At 51.3% G+C, this 14,048-nt stretch overlaps 1 protein-coding gene across 2 annotated transcripts in view; it reads left to right on the forward strand.

Moving 5' to 3' along the window:
- The window catches only part of ppargc1b (peroxisome proliferator-activated receptor gamma, coactivator 1 beta), a 61,191-nt gene that overhangs the window by 39,081 nt on the left and 8,062 nt on the right, over window positions 1-14,048 (forward strand). For both annotated transcript variants that reach the window (XM_062548851.1, XM_062548852.1), the window contains exons 2-7: window positions 6,525-6,698; window positions 7,972-8,214; window positions 11,198-11,320; window positions 11,692-12,748; window positions 13,379-13,424; window positions 13,915-13,979. In XM_062548851.1, the coding sequence (XP_062404835.1) occupies window positions 6,525-6,698; window positions 7,972-8,214; window positions 11,198-11,320; window positions 11,692-12,748; window positions 13,379-13,424; window positions 13,915-13,979 (1,708 nt within the window). The remainder of the gene's footprint in view (window positions 1-6,524; window positions 6,699-7,971; window positions 8,215-11,197; window positions 11,321-11,691; window positions 12,749-13,378; window positions 13,425-13,914; window positions 13,980-14,048) is intronic.

A 14,048-nucleotide genomic window follows, 5' to 3' on the forward strand; every position in this document is an offset into this window, starting at 1 on the left:
GGTGCGGCCACACACACAGGGCTAACTTAATAACGCAGCTTGTCCGATGACCAGGGGTAATGAGAGGTACTTCCAATCAGGGATACCCTCTCGCTCAGACACACACACACACACACTCTCTCTCTCTCTCTCACTCTCACAGTCACACACACTTGAACTTACGTGCCCATTTATTCGCCCACAGCTGCTCGTGCCGTGCTCCTGTAGTCGTTAGCGGCGGGCATGCTAACATCTTTAGCTCGTTAGCAGTCATGTGAGCGGGAGGGCCGGGGGGTGGGGGTGGGGGGGGGGGATCATGAGGGCTCGACTCTACTCCTCTCCAGCTCCCACCTCATTAGGTCAGTCAGGAGGAAGAGGATAAGAGCAGGTTAGAGGAGAGGAAGACTATGACCCCACCACACACTGCCCTCAGGGGCTATTAAAGCACCGCCCTCACTACTGACAGGACCTCAGCCTACTATAATAGGCCTGGGCTACAACAGAGTCCTACTACAAAAGAGGATTACGACAGCAGAGTCCTTTGTATGGAAGCACTTTACTATAACTGGACTTGACCATGACAGAGTCTTACTATAACGGGACTTGACCATAACAGAGACTTCTATTATAACGGGACTTGAAGACAACAGAGTCCTACTATAACAAGACTTTAGCATAACAGAGTCCTACTATAGGAAGACTTCAGCATAACAGAGTCCTACTATAGCAAGACTTTAGCATAACAGAGTCCTACTATAGAAAGATTTAAGCATAACAGAGTCCTACTATAACAAGACTTTAGCATAACAGTGTCCTACCACAATAAGGGATTGCTACAGCAGCATAAAGCATTCTATAACAGGACACTTAAGTTCAACAGTGTCCTGCTACCACAGGACATAACCATAGCAGGCCTGGACTGAAATAGGGTTACCACTACAGCACGTGCATAAAACAACAGGGTCCCTACAACAGTACATAACCATAGTAGGCCTGTACTATTCCAGGGTCGCACCATAACAGGGTCTTACTGCTAATAAGGTGTTAGCGACAGCAGACCTGTTGGGTCATCTGGACCAGCTGAGCTTTGCTCTAACCAGGCTTTGCCATAACAGGGCTATGTAGTGGACTGGTTAGCCGTCATGGGACCAGGTGGACAAAACAAAGGCTCACAGCGTCAATCCTGTACAGTCTCTGATCTCCTCTGGGCATCCATCAGCTTCTCCCACTCAGTAGCAGCAGTGGAGCTTTTTCTGGACGAGCAACTCAAGTGTGTGAGGGGGTGGTGGTGGTGATGGTGGTGGGAGGGGGGGGGGGGAGCATTTAACTCTGATGCCAGGTCGGGTCTAGGAGGCCAGTGGAAGAGAGCTTGTGTGGGTGTGTGTTTGGTCGCCGGCCGCTATACAGTATGTGTGTGTGTGTGTGTGTGTGTGTTGTCTGCACTTGGTGAACATGAGAGCGAGTGAAGGAGCTAAAGAGGCTTGTGTGGGTGGGGAGAGAGAGAGAGAGAGAAAAGAGAGTGAGAAAGAGGGGGAGGAGGAGAGAAAATGATTGAAGATGAAAAGCAGGGAGATTAGGAACTTGGGGAGGGAAATACAGAAAACTGCAGCATTTGATGTAGCAAGAGGAACTAAATAGAAACTGAGAGATTGACAGACTAATAGACAAACCGAAAGAAAGACAGTGACATACTGTACAGTGCAGCATGGGCAGGCTGATTGACAAGCGGACAGTGAGACAGACAGACAGACAGACAGAAGGTCAAACAGGCAGGCAGACAGACAGGTAATGTGGTGGGGGTGAGGTGGCCAGCAGGACTTGAAGAGTGATGTGGGGACAGTGTTGAAGTGTGTGTGCTGTGTGAGGCAGGAGGGGACAGTGTTAAAGTGCGGGTACTGTGTGAGGCAGGAGGGGACAGTGTTAAAGTGTGTGTGCTGTCTGCAGCAGGTTGTATAAGAGAGTCACGAGACAGGGGAGGATCTCAGCCGGCTATATATAACCCACTGATACTGCAGCAGCACTCTGGGCCCCCACTGCACAGAGACAGGCCTAATGGGCTCAGCACACACACACACACACACACACACACACACACACACACACACACACACACACACACTATAGAGTCGGAGGGGTTTTTTAACACACATATAGTCACACACTAGTCTAACAGCTTCCTCCTTCCTCTCCCACTCATGTCGACGTGTGTCTCACTGACACCCTCCTCTGTGCTGCCTCTGCTCCCTCTCATTGTTCTCTTCATTCCTCTCTCTCTCTCTCTCTCTCTCTCGCTGTCTCTCTCTGTCTCTCTCTCTCTCTCTCTCCCTCTGTCTCTCTAATTCATTCTGGTGCTCTCGTTGCTCTTCTCACTCTCTCACACTCCTGACCTCCTTCAGCAACCTCTGCTTGTCTTTTTGTTTTTCTCCGTCCCATGTCTGCAGCACGGCACACTCCATAGGCTCCCCCCGTAGGATAAGAGGTCGAAGGTCACTGATGAGTGTCCCCGCACTAAACCCTGCCCCATCTTGGTCATTCCACATCCTCAGAGTCCCTAACTCCTTTGCATTACTATATTTGTGCAGCGATTCCCCCACCTCATTGTTTATTTCTTTGCTGTTTTTACCATCCTATGGTGAAGCACTTGCCTGTGGTTCCCATATCTGTAGAGGCAGCACTCAGAGCACGGAGCAGGCCTTGTATGGTGAGATTGAGAGAGCGAGAGATGGAGAGAGAGAGAGAGAGAGAGGGAGGGAGAGAGGGACGGTGAGAGGGGAAGAACGGCAGAGCACGAGAGCGGAAAGAAGGAGGGGAGAGAGAGAATGGTAGAAAGATGAAAAGACAGTGTGAAATTAAGAAAAAAAATGCTAACAAAAGAGGAGAAAATGAGGGATATGGGGGAGGAGTGGTAAAGAGGTAGGGGAGAGAGAGACCCAGAGGGAATGGAATAGAAGGCTATGAAGAAGAAGAAATCTGTGTGCATGACCAGCTGGGATGCGAGTGCTTCCTCTTTCTCGTAACGGCACACGATCACGACATGGGAGTTTGTGCACACACTAGAATCTCACACACGCGCCATCACACACTCATCCTTGCATGCTCTAGTAAGTGCTTCGTTCGTGGCCCGTGATGCAGGTCTCCTGCCCCCATGCAGGCTGTGCTGACGCAGTCAGACCCAGTGAGTGAGCGCGCTGTCGTGCCGTTCTGTACTGTGCTGTGCTGTGCTGTGCTGTGCCGTGCCGTGCCGTGCCGAGTCGACCCCAGGCTTACCTCTGTACAGCGGCCTCCCCCTACCCACTGCCCGTGATGTGATCTGAAGGAGAAACCCCCTGAGCTGTTACTGGGCTTTATATAGGAACACACACACACACACACACACACACACATATATATATACAGTACACACACACACACAAAAATACACTCTCTCTCAAACACACACACTCTGTATATACACACACACACACGCACACACACACATTCTATATTCATGCACCATAACTAGCCAGATTGTGAGCGATAAAGGCTGTAAGCACGGAGTGCAGAGCAGGCTAATTTTCTCACGACCAGTCAGCGCTGTGTGTATGAGGCGTGATGTGATGCCTGTGCTTGCATGTGTGGCTTTCTAACCCAAGGCACTCGTGAGGGCTGCATGCACTCTTTGGGAATCTACGAGACTGAGATTAGAAAGGAGAAGCGGACAGCGAGAAGATGAGGGGGAAGGGAAGTGTGTGTGCGCGTGTGTGTGTGTGTGTGTTTCAGAATATAATAGACTAAGATTAAAAAGGAGAAGGGTACAGTGAGAAGAGGAGGTGTTAGACATTCTGGAAACCATCAGGGTGTTTCTGTGAGTGTGTGTGTGAGTGTGTGTTTGTTTAGCAGCCAAGGGAACCAGTTGTGGTATGTGTCTCTGAGTATTTTAATGGAGGCTCATTGACTGCCTGACCTCTACAGTGATTCTCCATCCTGAGGATGTGTGTGTGTGTGTGCACGTGTTTTACCTATTAATGGAAGCGACGTGCCTAAATGTTCATGCGCATGTTCATAGACTGCTGCAGAATCGTGAGCCTGTTGTGTGTGTGTGTGTGTGTTCCTGTGACCTTAAACCTTCAGAGCTCAAGGAGCTCTTTATTGATTGATATCCAGGAGCTCTATAACACAGAGTAGGAGGGAGGGAGGCAGGAGCAGAGAAAGAGGGATACAAAGAGAGAGGAGGAGGAGAAGAGGTGGGGTGGGGACAGAGAAAGGGAGGGAGGGAGGGAGGGAGGGAGGGAGAGAAGGAGGGATGGGGATGGATGGACAGATAAAATAAGGGATGAAAAAGACGAGGCTTGCCTGGAAATGGGAGGGTGTGTGAGCAGATTGATTAGCTAGGACTCTTCCCTGCCTCTGAGCACACGGGGAGATTGAACAAGGTGTGTGTGTGTGTGTGTGTGTGTGTGTGTGTGTGTGTGTGTCGGAGGCACGTGAGTGAGCAGAGATGTGACGAGCATACCAACACCAGCAGAGGCGGCAAATGGGTTTGTGTGTGCGTGTGTGTGTGTGTGTGTGTGTGTGTGTGTATGTAGGTTATGGGTGTGTGTTCCTATATGCATGTGATGTATGCTATATGTGTCATAGCAGAACACCTGCTACCTGCCTACCTTACTGGTGCTTTAAAGCTTTAAATCTCTATTTCTCTCTCCCTCTCTCATTTCTCTCTATCCCTCTCTCATTTCTCCATGTCTTAATCTCCTTCCTGTATCGGCCTGTGTTCTTCCACTCCTCCGTGTGCATCCTAATAATTCCGCCGGCGTGGGCTTTGATCTCAAGTCACAAAGCACGTAGCCGTGTGCTGTATCATTCTAATTGCTGATACCGGCCTCTTGCAGCAGACTCTAAATGAAAATCCTGAATGAAAGGGATGTTGCAACTGTGTTCAGCTGAGAGTGTGGTTCAAAGGGGAGCTTTGAGATAAGACACAGTGGCCTGACTCTCAGGGCAGTAAAGTGTGTAAGAGTGTGTGAATCTGTGTGTGTGTGTGTGTCCTCATTGCGTAGTGTCATCATAATCTCTCTTTAGTGGCGTTCTGTACGCCATCCAACTGGTTCTAAAGCCTCTGTTGTGCCACCCTAAATTGTTTTCTTTGACCATTGTTTCCAAACGGCTCGAATTGATTGGGCGTGATAAGCACTGCCTGGAAACCTGAACAGAATTCGGGGAGCGTGAGTGAGTCTGTGTGTGTGTGTGTAGGTGTGTTGGTAGTAGGAGTCTGTGTGTGTTGTGGATATGAGCTTATGAATGCCAGAGTGTCTGTGTGTATGTAGGTGTTTGGATATGAGCTTATGCGTGTGTGTGTGTGTGTGTGTGTGTGTGTGTGTGTGTGTGTGTGTGTGTGTGTGTGTGTGTGTGTGTGTGTGTGTGTGTGTGTGTGTGTGTGTGTGTGTGTGTGTGTGTGTGTGTGTGTGTGTGTGTGTGTGTGTGTGTGTGTGTGAAATGGAGAGGCAGCAGCTGACTGTTAAGCCCAAGCGGTCATGAATGATGCAGGCCTTGTGAATATTGATGGTAGGCCTGCTGTCCTCTGTGACTGCATTCATCAGCTGTCCCCCCCGACCCTCTCCGCTGCGCTACGCTAACTCACCTGGGTCCGTACCTGTCCTCACCTGCCCCTTTCCGACCCACCTGTGTCGTTGTTGTCCACCTACCCTGGCCCTTACCTGTCCTCCACACTGTGGGAATTTAAGACCCATTGAGGGATTGTCAGCATTGCAGGTGTCCTTAATTCGTAGGCTCCCACGTCTGTCTCTCTTTCTCTCTCTCTCTCTCTCTCTCCATCTCTCCACCCACGTCTTTTTCTCTCCTCTCTCTCTCTCTCTCTCTCTCTCTCTCCTCTGGCGCCCTCTGTCTTTCTCGGAGAGATCATGTGACTCCTCATCTCCAGGGACCGGAGCACTTCCCTTCTCACAGAAACCCCGCACACATTTTTATCTCCCTCCTCGCTCTCCCTCTTCCTCTTCCTCCTCTGGAAGCCTTTTTTTTCCTTCTTCATTTGATACTTGTTGAAAGTAGAGCAGCTTCATACATGTTGTGTTCTTTAGTGGGTGTGCTTTTCATATTAGTTAGGATTTTTGGAGCCATCTAATTTCCTAGGTTATCTCTGGTGAAGAATGAGCTCATTAGATACAATGAGCAAGTGCTGATGGATTGTGTGTGTGTGTGTGTGTGTGTGTGTGTGTGTGTGTGTGTGTGTGTGTGTGTGTGTGTGTGTGTGTGTGTGTGTGTGTGTGTGTGTGTGTGTGTGTGTGTGTGTGTGTGTGTGTGTGTGTGTGTGTGTGTGTGTGTTGACTCAGGTGACTCACCCCCCCCCATCGCTGCCCGTCGTTAGCTGGGGCTGAATGGACCTAAGCCTTTTAGGGATTTGACAGTTATTCATAAAACACTAGCTTAGGATAAGAGACATTTTATTAAAACTGTGCTTGAGGAGTAACGTGCGCTCATGTGACATTAATGGCTTTCTCTCTTCCTCTCACCCCCCTCTCTCTCTCTCTCTCTCTCTCTCCCTGGTGCAGTATGGGGAGGAGGAGGTCTGTTCAGACCGCCTGGACGCAGACTTCCCTGACCTTGACCTCTCTCAACTGGACGCCAGCGACTTCAACTGCCTTAGCGAGCTGCACTGGTGCACAGACCAGTCGGGCAGCTCCCCGGCTTCCAGCCACTACGCAGGGGACCCCGAGTTCTTTGAGGTCAGTATGGGGGGACCCCAAAACCTACTAAACACATACACATGCAGTATACAATGGCAATATGATGAGTCTCTCAGAAAAATACACGCACACACACTCAATCACTCACTCTCTCTCACACACACACACACACACACACACTCCAACTAGCGGATGTGTGTGTGAAAGGACAGGAACACATGGCTTCTGTCGCTATGGCGCTGAGGGCTAGCGGAACTCAGCCTGACATGTTTAGAGAAGGTGGAAATATGAGCAGACTACACTCCTGTTCGTTTCAACATCTCCGCGTTAAACACTTACAGGACTTACAAGACCACAAGAGTGTGTGTGTGTGTGTGTGTGTGTAGCCTCACGTTCTTTTTTGACACTTTTATCATGTGAGATCACACCCACAAACAACCCCCTAAAAAACAGAGTCGTTTTAACAATCTCCCCCTTACTGGAGTCCACGCCCTAGTTCAGGTCACGAGCGCACGTGAACCTGGTGGCCCTCTCGTGTAGCCTGGGTAGGATCTCCGTACCCCCCCCCATCCTCACATCGATCCCTGAGTTGGGAACATCCCTTTGGGCCTTTATTTTTGGACACCAGTGGAAAGCATTGATCTCCAAAAGCCTGGTTCAATTAACCTTCAGTTTAGGGAAGGTGGGCGGGATGGCGCGGGGCGGGAGGGTACTCGAGTAAGATGAGACGCCGGCATCGCTCCAGGCAACTGTCTCTGGCAGAGCCAAGATGGCTGGGGCTGGGACCAAAATGGAGTCTGGGTGACATCATCCTCTCTGGTGTCATTTGTTATGTGGGTAATGATTTATTGTGGGATATGTGGATATGTAACCCCCTCTGTTACTGTTAGTCATTGAGTTGTTCTGTGAAAGTGCCCTGCTGTTGAAAAGCACACTGTGCGGCCCATACCAACCACAGTGCATTTGGCACATAGTTTTAAATGGAGAGCGGTGGGAATCGCTTCAATTACTTTTAAAGGACGGCACTCCCCAGCCATTTACTTTAACAACTATAATATATATTTACGGCCATTTACAATTATTTCAGAATGCTGCGGATCATGGCTAACAGATTAGCCGCTAGCTGCATCTCCTGAAAGCGTTTTTTTTTAGCCACCACTGTAGTTACTAGGAGAGGGTGTTCAAAATGATGGTCTCTCCATCATTTTATGAAAGTAGCTGTTCAAATGACCCTTGTTGAAAAAACGCACACACACCCGCTAACGTGCTAACGCACGCCATGACTAACCTGTGTGTCTGTCGCCCCCTGCAGATAGAAGAGGAAAATGCAGCCCTGTTGGCAGCACTCACAGACAGCCTGGACGGCATTGTGGAGGACGAGGTGGGGGGTCTGTCCGTCTTCCCCTCGCTGGGCGACGGACCCGAGGACGACGACGACGACGTAGACGAGGACCACGGACGGCTACGGCTCTGCTCGCAGAAGCAGCAAGGCCCCCTAGTGGACACAGAGCAGTTGTGCAGCTCGCCCGGCTCCGAGCCTGAAGACCCGTCTCTAGTAAGAACCCTTCCTTCCTGTTTCAGGTGGATGTGGATGTGGATGTGGATTGGCCTCTCGACCCCCTGAGCTGGGGTATTGTAGGCAACCAAGGTCTGAACCCTTCTCATTTTGGTCTCTCTCTATCTCTCTATCTATCTCTCTATCTATCTATCTATCTATCTATCTTTATATCTATCAATCTCTCTCTTTTTCTATCTCTCTTTCATAAGTCTCTTTCTCTTCTCTTCTTCACTTCTCTGTTCATCTCTCTGCCTCGCTCTCTGTTCAGTCGCTCTCATTTTTCCTCCACTCTGAATCTCCCTCAGCCTCCTCTGCTCACTCTCTTTTTTTTCTTCTTTTAATCCTGATGATCAGAAGCCTTTTTTTGCAGACAGGGCACCAGGGACCAGTTGTACGTAGTAGTGCTTTTAAACATCTCCAAGCCTCAAGCCCCCCAATACACACACACACACACACACAGACACACACACACACACCTCCATCTCTCTCATCTATCCACCTCTATCTCTTCCTGCTGTTTCATTTTTACTCCCCCCCCCCCCCCCAATCCTTTTTTTGCTCACTGAGAGTGTTTATAAAAACATCTTGTGTGTGTGTCTGTGTTCACCTGACTTTGGTCATTCCTCATACCTGTGCTGTTTTCACACTTCTCCATGAATGGCCTCCATCTCTCTCTCTCTCTCTCTCTCTCTCTCTCTCTCTCTCTCTCTCTCTCTCTCTCTCTCTCTCTCTCTCTCTCTCTCTCATTTTTATGCCCTATTTGTGAACTCCTCTTCTAGGAAAGCTGCATATTTTCCTTCCTCACAGAATGTAATGGAGTGTGGGGTGACATTTGTCTTCCTTAGAAATGTTTCCCTTTCCCCCCCCACCTCTCCACAACCGGCTCCCCTCTCCTCCAACCATAAATCCACGGGCCGGGGCGTAGCTCCCATCTCTCTGCACTGAGACCTGTAGGAACATGTAACTCAACAGCCTGTTTTCATAGTTCTATTCCTTCAGGACCGGACCTTAAACCCAATACACTGGTCCTCCCCTTATCTGTGCTTAAGGTTGGGCCCTCAGAACATTTTTTTTTTTTTTTCTGGCTCCGGCAGAAAGCCCATTCTGTTCCGGACGTTACAAAGATGCCATTGTGCGGCTGTCGGGACGCAGTGAAATTAAATTTGAAGAAAAGAGTGGAGGAGAGAGAGGAAGGAATATTGGGGGAGAGAGAGAGAGAGAGAGAGAGAGAGAGGGGGGGAGTAATTGCAGGATGTTTTCTGAAATGGATGAAAATTACTGGCGTATCAGCAGCCCTGGTGTAATGAAGGCTGGCAGACGTTGGCATTTCACATGGTGGGAGACGGCACTAAACATAGATACACAAAGCGCCAGGGTGCTCAGAGATCATCATCCATGGTGATTAAACCACAAGGTGTTTAACAGGCACAGGTACACACACACACACACACACACACACACACAGACACACAGACACACACACACCCTCCATCCCACGGAAATGGACGCCAAGGGCCAGAGGTTGATGTGTGTCCGCCAGGTCAACCGTACAAGCTACTCTTGTGCTTATGACACCTACAGTGTGTGTGTGTGTCTGTGTGTGTGGTGATCAGACAGGAGGGTTTAATTTGTCCTAAGGAGATGCTAGATATGGCTCCAGCCTTTGCACTGGCCCCTAGGAAGAGGGTGAAATAATCATCTCACAGAGAAAGAGGGAATAAAAACAAGAGGAAGAGTTACAGTACATAGCCTGTGGGAAGATCAGCTTACCAACCCCCCCACCCCTCCACCCCCTTCCTCTCAGACTGTAGCCAAGTGCCTGTTTTGTCTGGGCAAGGCTGGTGATTGAGTCTCTGGCTGCTCAGGGCAGCCCTCTGGTGGCTCTGGACGGTACTGCAGTGGGAAGCCACTCCTGTGCAGGAAACAAAGCTAGCATTTAGGGCAGAGGGGGGGAGCTGCTCTGTGAAACAGATTCTTTCATGCGCCCCAGCAGCTAGTGGAGCACCCACAAAAACGTGCTAACCCCCCTCCACCCCTCCACCCCACCCACACCACCAGCTCCACTCCTCAATAGACACTAGCAGCCAACAGCGACCCCCTTGCCAAGTTGGCCCGATCCGGGGCTGCTCTCGAACCTTCCCCCGGCCGAGGATCATGCTGTTTCAGCCGCGGGGGACAGTGGGGGTCTTTAACTGCAGGCACTGAAGTGTGAGAGGAGCTGCTTGTGGCTACTAGGGGATGTAACGGTCTGGGAGAAGGGACCACAGCGAGCGAGCCATGCCCACAGAGCCTGCCCGCTATGCCATGTCCGCCAGATTAGACGCCTGTAATCTCGTTCCTTTCATCTGCGGATTCACGAGCAGAACAGGCTCCAGTATGCGGTCCAGCCTGACCACGGGCTCCAGAGATAAACACATTTAGAAATATAAATAATTAATGATAAATAAATAATTAATAATGATAAATAAATCCCTGGCCACTTTGATGTTATGTTCCACATGAAGCTCCTCTGTGCGTATAGCGTGCCATGGGGGACACAGAAAAAGCATCAAAGATCTTTGTTTGAGAATTGCAACTACAACAAAGATGTATCAAAGAATTTGTAAAGATGCTGTGCTGTACTGTGCTGTGTTCTATGTACTGTGGTGTGCTGTGCTTATGTTTTATGTGATATGCTGTGCTATGCTATTTTCTATGTGCTGTGCAGTGCTGTGCTGTCTAGATGGGTTCTGTGCAGTGCTGTGTTTTTGCTGTCTATTCTGTTTTTGTTTTTTGTTTGTTTCGTTCTGCTGGTGATGTAGAGAGAAAAAAGTGATGTGCCTGCTAATTACAACAAGTGTTTTTTTTCCTGTCTCCTCCTTACCCTCTCTCCCTCCCTCCTCCTCTGCTTCCCTCCCTCTCTCCCTCCCTCTCTCTCTCTCTCTCCCTCCCTCTCTCCCTCCCTCCCTCTCTCTCTCCCTCTCTCCCCTCCTCTCTGCAGTTAAAAAAGCTCCTGCTCACCCCCCCAAACGTGCCTGTGGGCCTCGACTCTCACAAAGAGGCCAGTTTCCATCGCCATAGCAGCCGCAACCACCACCTCAAGCCCGTGAGGCCTCCTGCTAAGGTAGGACCACTCTCACACTGTCACTCTCGCTCACGTTCACACACTCTCCTCTCGCACTCGGGCACACTTACTCACTGAGGCTGTGACAAACACACACACACACACACACATACACACACACACACACACATACACACATACACACATGCCCACTCTCATTTTCTACATCAGTGACAGCGGTGTTTGTTTGTGCGAGCACTTAACTGATCAGTCTATCTGTCCCTCTCTGTCTCTCTCTCTCCTCGTCTCCGTCACCCTTTCTCTCTCCCTCTCCCCCCCCCTCTCTCTCTCTCCCTCACTCTCTCACTCTCCCCCCCCCCCCCCCCTCTCTCTCTCTCCCTCACTCTCTCTCTCTCTCTGTCTCTCTGCAGACTGCAGACAGCACAGGCTCTCAGGAGCGTAAGCCCCGGGCAGTCCGGCCAGCCGGCCGCCTCTGCACAGAGCTGCACCGTCACCTGACCACAGACCGGCAGGAGCCCGACACGGAGGAGGAGGAGGAGCAGGAGGAGGCGGCCGAGGAGGACGATGACGAGGACAGCGAGTCCGAGGAGGAGGACGGTGAGGAGGAGGAAGAGGAGGAGGAGGAAGAAGAAGAGGAGGAGGAAGAGGAGGAGTCCTCCGGCAGCGAGGGCGAGAGCTGCGCCTCGGCGCTGACCCCCCTGGGTCCCCCGGCCCCCCCACCCAAGCCCCAGTTCTCGTCGGAGCGCGAGCTGCACTCGGTGGTGGAGCTGGTGAAGTACATGCACACCTATTGCCTCCCCACGCGCAAGCAGGCCAGCTGGGACCGCAAGGACCGCGAGGCGGCCGCCGCCGCTCACGCTCACGCCGGCCAGGCCCGCCGGGCGGCTCCGTCCGCCAGCGTCCAGCGGAGCGCCGGGAACTGCCACAAACCCGCCGCCGCCGCCAGCACCAGTCACCACGGCAACAGTGCGGCGGTGCGTCCGCGCCTGGCGTTCACGCGGCAGCGGGAGGTGCGCGCGTACTCGCTCCTCCGGGAGCTGCTGCAGGCGGTCAGCCCGCTGGACGTCAGCAAGCCCTACCGCCTCCACAGCCCCCCCTACTGCGCCGGAGGCGCAAAGACTGAGAGCGCCGCCGCCGCCGCTGTCACACGCCCACAGACCCTGACGACCGCCCCCGCCTCTCCGCAGGTGGCCCACGGCTCTCGGAAAAGCCCGGAGCCGGAGGCCGAGCTGGGGGCCGAGGAGGACGGCGAGCAGGACGCCTCGTTCTCGGTGCGGCGCTCCCGCCGCCTCGCCTCGTTCCCCAGCCGCTTTGCCAAGAGGTCGCGACCCATGCGGGTCCCGTCCAACCCCACCTCCGCGCCCACCGTCGACGAGCCCCTGCAGGTCTCCATGGATACGGGCGTGGCCCTGAAGGAGGGCCCCCACAAGAGCCCCGAGTGCAGCGGCAGCCCCCTCTGTGACAGCGGTAAGATGGCCGCCCGGGACACCACCACCATCTCAGCCTCTCTCTTTCTCTCTCTCTTTCTGTTTGTTCTATCTTTCTTTTTGCTCTTTCTCTCTTTCTCTCTGTGTCACTCTCTCCCTCTCTCTATCCTCCCTCTCTCTCTCACGCTCTCTGTCTCTCTTTTTTTCTCTCTTTGCTCTCTCTTTCATTCTGTCTGTCTTTTGCTGTCTGTCTCTCTTTCTCCCTCTGTCTCTCTCTCCTTCTTTCTCTCTCTCTCTCTCTCTCTCTCTCTCTCTCTCTCTCTCTCTCTCTCTCTGTGTGTGTGTAGTGTAGAAACTGCAGAGATCACATCCCGCAGCTGCACACATACAGGCCTGTACAGATAACATGACTCAACTCTGCAGTTAAACTGGCAGCAGCTGTAGCTATGCAGCCTTAACATGCAGCAGCTCAGCGCTACTGTGTTAGCGCAGACTCACACCAGCTCAGTCAGAGAGCACACACACACACACACACACACACACACACACACACACACAGCTCGAGTGTCTGCATGGCAATGCCCTTCTCTACACTGATGTCCTTCTGCTGCCCAGAGGAGACGATGTTCTTACGCTTCTGTGTTTTTTTTTTTGTTTGTTCCCATTACAGAGAACAGATCCTGCCTCTGCCTTCCGCTTACTCCCAAATCCACAGGGTAGGTGTCCCTTGAACGAACACACACACACACACACACACACACACACACACACACACTACAACTGCACACACACAGGCAGCATCTGCCCTGAGCAAGTAGAGTTTGGACTTCTCCATCAATATAAAGCACCAGAGAGATCCATCATATTTTCTTTCTGTCCCAGCATCCCACAGCACTTTTAAGCCTCACATAGTAACACTGTTCTAAAAATAGATCAAAGCACACCAAAGCAGCAGGGCTGCTCGGGTAATTACAGATGCGTTTTGGGGTAAACAACTAAAAATAAGGCAAGGGCTTTGTTTTAGCATTGTGTGGAGGACTAAGGTGGCATTTAAGAGCGATGAAAAATGTCTACATTAAGACGGCACAGTAATAAAACCGTGACATTTTTGCCTCCAGTCCCTTGATGTCAGTCTCTTTTTCTCCCCCCTCTGTTATTCTCTCTCTCTCTCTCTCTCTCTCTCTCTCTCTCTCTCTCTATGATCAGAGACTCGCAGTATGCCAACAAGCCCTTTGAGGCGACACTTAGCGTGGAGCTGTGTGGCACAGCAGGTAATATTTATTTATTTTTATATGTATTTGTTTGTTTGTTTGTTTGTATGTTTGTCTTTTGGTGTTGCA

This window comes from Sardina pilchardus, chromosome 11 (assembly GCF_963854185.1).
Source record: "Sardina pilchardus chromosome 11, fSarPil1.1, whole genome shotgun sequence".
Lineage (NCBI taxonomy): Eukaryota > Metazoa > Chordata > Actinopteri > Clupeiformes > Clupeidae > Sardina > Sardina pilchardus.